This window comes from Mustela nigripes, chromosome X (genome assembly GCF_022355385.1).
Source record: "Mustela nigripes isolate SB6536 chromosome X, MUSNIG.SB6536, whole genome shotgun sequence".
Classification (NCBI taxonomy): domain Eukaryota; kingdom Metazoa; phylum Chordata; class Mammalia; order Carnivora; family Mustelidae; genus Mustela; species Mustela nigripes.
The window spans coordinates 43,825,548-43,827,904 of NC_081575.1; the positions used below are offsets into that span (position 1 = coordinate 43,825,548).

General features: G+C 52.2%; 1 protein-coding gene across 1 annotated transcript; it reads right to left on the reverse strand.

Moving 5' to 3' along the window:
• Positions 1-276: 276 nt before the first annotated feature.
• Positions 277-2,357, reverse strand: TCEAL3 (transcription elongation factor A like 3). The gene is made up of 3 exons (XM_059386317.1): positions 2,165-2,357; positions 1,539-1,612; positions 277-1,164 (listed from the first exon to the last, which is right to left on the reverse strand). Exon 3 carries the CDS (start codon positions 1,135-1,137, stop codon positions 535-537), a length of 603 nt encoding a protein of 200 aa, XP_059242300.1. The 5' UTR covers positions 1,138-1,164; positions 1,539-1,612; positions 2,165-2,357; the 3' UTR covers positions 277-534.

The following is a 2,357-nucleotide window of genomic DNA, read 5'->3' on the forward strand; positions in this document are numbered from 1 at the left end:
GGACTCAGAAGAAGGAGCAGCAGTGCCCACTGACACAATTACAACTAGAGGAAGGCATGGGGATGAGTAATGCCCACCGAATGGCATAAAGATACTTAACCATAAGGTGACTGGACTCATGTTTGAATAAAAATGAGACCTTTTTTTTTTTTTTTTGCTACCATACAGGAAAAACCATCATCTTTTTTTTAGTATACACATTTTCAGAGCTTTATCTATGCACAAATGCATTATGCAAACATTTATATTTTTACAAAAATGGTCTGATACTGTATATGTGGTTCTGAAAACTGTATTTTCTTTATTGTTATTTTACAGTGTACCATGAACATTTCTTCCATGCACATGGGTGAAAATTCCCTACTGAAAGACAGAGAACATTGTAGTTGGATCAAAAGGCTGCTGGTAACAAGAGTGACACCTAAAGCAAAGTATCAGCTTAAGGTTAAAGCACATAGCCTGGCAAATGCCTGTCAGGGAAAGCATGGTCAGCAATATTCTCATTAGAGAAGTTAAAATTGAAGGCCAAAGGCATTAAAGATATGGGATATCATGTAAACCCTTTTGGCCCCTACCTCCGCCCCTCATGCCCCTGACACCCCGCTGCCCCCTTGGGGCAAATGGATCCTGTACATCTCTTTGCATCCAATGAAAACCACCCATTTTCTGTTTTTTTCTTAGCTCTTCCTGAGCCCTTGAGATATCTCCACATTCTCTCATCATCTCCTCACTGCCCAAGTGCCTTTCCTGTAAGTCCTCCTGATAGTCCTTAGGGGAATCATCTGTCCCCCTGTCCGTTTTTCTTTTTGCTTTCCTGGGCACATAATCTTCAGCTGGGCGCTTTTCAGCAGCCCGTGGCTCACTCTCAGGCTTTGCCAGGGATTCTGGCTTGCCCTCACCATGTGGTTTTCCCTCATTTTCAGACTTGCCCTGCTTTTCTTGCTTTCCCTCATCTTCTGGTTGTCCCCCATTATCTGGCTGTCCCTTATTCTGGAGCTTTCCCTCATGCCCTGGCTTCCCCTCCACTTCCAGCTTCTCTTCCTCATCTGATTTTCCTTCATCTTCAGGCTCTACTTCATCTTCAGGCTTTCCCTCAACTTCCAGCTTTCCTTCATTTTCATTGTAGAGTTTTTCCATGTTGAATTTTCCCTTCTTTTCCTTGTCCTGGGTTGGGGGTAGAGTGGGAGAGCGGGGGTAAGAGAAGTCAAAGGAGACAAGGGAGACTGAGGACTTGGAGGTGGAATGCAGGTGCTGATAGTACTGGCATCTTTCCCCTTGGCTGGGTTCCCCTGACGTGCTTAAGCCCTCCAAGTTTGTCTTCTCCCCACCTTTGACCCCATAATTCACCCTACACCTGAGAGCCAACCATTTCCCTGGCAGGTCCTACCACTTTTTGTACCATCCCTCAGTATGGTGGGGTGGGTGCAACATACATGGTGGTGAGATGGGCAGTGGGGACCTCAAATTCTGCCCCCACCGTGCCCTCTACACCCTCCCCCTACCATTCCTGTCCAGTGCCCCTCCACCCTTTCACTCACCTGAAGGGATTCTAAACAGGTTCTTCCTCCTTTTCTAGAAAGCCTTGCAGAGTGCAGGGGACAGGCAGACAGACCTGCAGACAGACAGGAGACACGGGCAGGGCCTGTGTGCTCAGCCAACTGAAGTTTCTTTCCTGAACCTGGGCTTTCCTCATGCAACATTTTCCTTTCCTACCTCCCCCGCATCCCAGCCGCCATTACTTTTCGGGCCTCAGGCACCAAACCAGGATGCTTTCCAAACTGTTTGGGTTTCTGTGTTCCGCCTTCCCTGCAAGCAAGCCGCCCACCCTACCGCGGAGGGCAGTATTTCCGCGGAGGGCAGTATTTCCTCTTTGGTGCAGAGTGTGAGGGGGGTTATTTCTAAAATGTCTACATTTCGCTGTCGCACTGCAGGGGCGCACCCCTCCCCCCCCATTTCAGGTCCAAAAATGGATGGAAGGCGCACAGGAGGGGCGTCGAGGAGGCGGTGGTGGGGTGCTCCATCCCCACCTGCCCACGTCCACGCTGCATCCCCCTCCTCACCGACCTCCCGGACCCCCATTCCACTCCGCGCTGCTCCGAGTTCCTACTCCCATCCACCTCCACCCCTGCCCACGGCTGCCAGCAGTGCCCACCTTTACACTGACCTGTGGGGCCCGGGCAGGCCTGCGCCTCCTCGGGCTCGCCGAAGCCCTCTCGCCCCTCGCCGGCCACCCTGGCAGCTCACGGAGCTGGTTCTGCGCAGGCGATGGGAGCGGACAGCGCAGGGACCGGACCGCAGGGCGGGCGAGCGGGCGGGCGCAGGGGCTGCTGCCCACGTCGGCGCCCAACCAGTCACGT

Bases quoted from the DNA above. Each gene is read 5' to 3' on its own strand.
- TCEAL3 (XM_059386317.1), bottom strand. From the start codon at position 1,137: ATGGAAAAACTCTACAATGAAAATGAAGGAAAGCTGGAAGTTGAGGGA.